General features: G+C 35.0%; 1 protein-coding gene across 1 annotated transcript; it reads left to right on the top strand.

Moving 5' to 3' along the window:
* Positions 1-111: 111 nt before the first annotated feature.
* On the top strand, positions 112-705 carry LOC140919350 (protein FAR-RED IMPAIRED RESPONSE 1-like). The gene has a single exon (XM_073365357.1). It carries the CDS (start codon positions 112-114, stop codon positions 703-705), a length of 594 nt encoding a protein of 197 aa, XP_073221458.1.
* Positions 706-1,920: the final 1,215 nt, after the last annotated feature.

Genomic DNA, 1,920 nt, shown 5'->3' with positions numbered 1-1,920 from the left:
ATTGTTATTAAGTTGGATAAAGATGGATTATGGTACATTACAAAATTTGAACCTGGTCATACTCACGAGACGAGTCCTACAAAGGCAAGGTTGTTCAAAGCTAACAAGAAAATGAATTTGCATGTAAACAGAACAATACAAATCATTGATGATGCAGGAGTGAGGATCAACAAGACATTTCAATCTCTTGTTAAAGATGCAGGAGGACATGAAAACGTACCATTTTGTGAAAGAGACGTGAGGAATTATGTTAACAAGGAACGACGCGCAATAGGAAAAGAAGGTGATGGAAAAGCCTTGATAAGCTATTTTTGCCAAATGAGGGAACAAAATTCAGATTTTTTCTATGACATAGATTTGGATGATGATTTTCACGTAAGGAATGTGTTTTGGGCTGACGCAAGAAGTAGAGCTGCTTATGAATACTTTGGAGATGTTGTGACTTTTGACACAACATATTTGACTAATAAGTATGACATGCCTTTTGCTGCGTTTGTTGGTGTGAATCACCATGGTCAATCAACATTACTTGGATGTGGACTGTTGCCAGGTGAAGATACAGATTCATTTGTATGGCTTTTCAAATCATGGCTTCGTTGTATGCTAGGAAAGGCCCCTCTGGGTATTGTGACTGACCAATGCAATGCTATGAAAAATGCCATTGAGTTAGTCTTTCCCACAACTCGTCATAGATGGTGTTTATGACATATAATGAAAAAAATTCCTGAAAAGCTCGGTCAATATAGTGAATATAAAAATATTAAATTTGCATTGAAAGAGGCGGTTTATGACACAGTCACAAAAGAGGCATTTGAAGAAAAATGGTGTTCTTTCATCGAAAAATTTGAGCTTCAACAAAATGATTGGTTGAATGGATTGTATAACGAACGTCATAGATGGTGTTTATGGCATATAATGAAAAAAATTCCTGAAAAGCTCGGTCAATATAGTGAATATAAAAAGATTAAATTTGCATTGAAAGAGGCGGTTTATGACACAGTCACAAAAGAGGCATTTGAAGAAAAATGGTGTTCTTTCATCAAAAAATTTGAGCTTCAACAAAATGATTGGTTGAATGGATTGTATAATGAACGTCATAGATGGGCACCAACCTTGCTAAGGAAATATTTTTGGGCAGGTATGTCTACTACACAGCGAAGTGAGAGTATACATTCTTTCTTTGATGGTTATATCAACTCAACGACAAGTTTAAATCAATTTGTAAAACAATATGATAATGCTCTCAGAAGTCGAGCAGAAAAAGAATTTGAAGCAGATTTTAATTCGATGGATACTACAATTTCTTGTGGGTCAAACTCGTCAATTGAAAAGCAATTCCAAGGTGAATATACTCATGCCAAATTTAAGGAAGTTCAAACAGAATTTAGATCTAAAATGAATTGTGATGCTTCCTTGTATATCGTGGAGGGTTCCTTTGCTACATACCATGTGTTGGAGGAAGTGTCAATTGGAGACAAACCAAAAGAACGTGTTTTAAAAGTTGTGTTTAATCGAGAAAATAATGATGTCAACTGTGAATGTTCGTTGTTTGAGTTTAGAGGTATTTTGTGTTGCCATGTGTTATCTGTGTGTACTCAAGAGAGAGTTAAAAATGTGTCAAATAAGTATATCTTAACAAGGTGGAAGAAAAATATTAAAAGGAAACATTCATATATTAAGAGCAGTTATGGTGTGAAAGAATTGAAGCCACAAATGGACAGGTTTGACAAATTGTGCAAGCATTTCTACGAAGTTGCTGAAGTAGCTACAGAGTCTGAAGATGCGACTAAGGCACTTCATGAAATATTACATCAATTTAATTCTAATGTGCCCACCATGGATACTACGATTAACAAGGTTAAAAGAAGTTCTATTGATGCTTCAAGTCCAAACAATGATAATGAAATTCACAGTCCTTTG

The sequence above is a fragment of the Cicer arietinum genome, chromosome 2 (genome assembly GCF_000331145.2).
Source record: "Cicer arietinum cultivar CDC Frontier isolate Library 1 chromosome 2, Cicar.CDCFrontier_v2.0, whole genome shotgun sequence".
Taxonomy (NCBI): domain Eukaryota; kingdom Viridiplantae; phylum Streptophyta; class Magnoliopsida; order Fabales; family Fabaceae; genus Cicer; species Cicer arietinum.
The sequence above is the reverse complement of the archived record's forward strand: the minus strand, read 5'-3'. Positions and strand labels throughout refer to the sequence as shown.

Bases quoted from the DNA above. Each gene is read 5' to 3' on its own strand.
- LOC140919350 (XM_073365357.1), top strand. From the start codon at position 112: ATGAATTTGCATGTAAACAGAACAATACAAATCATTGATGATGCAGGA.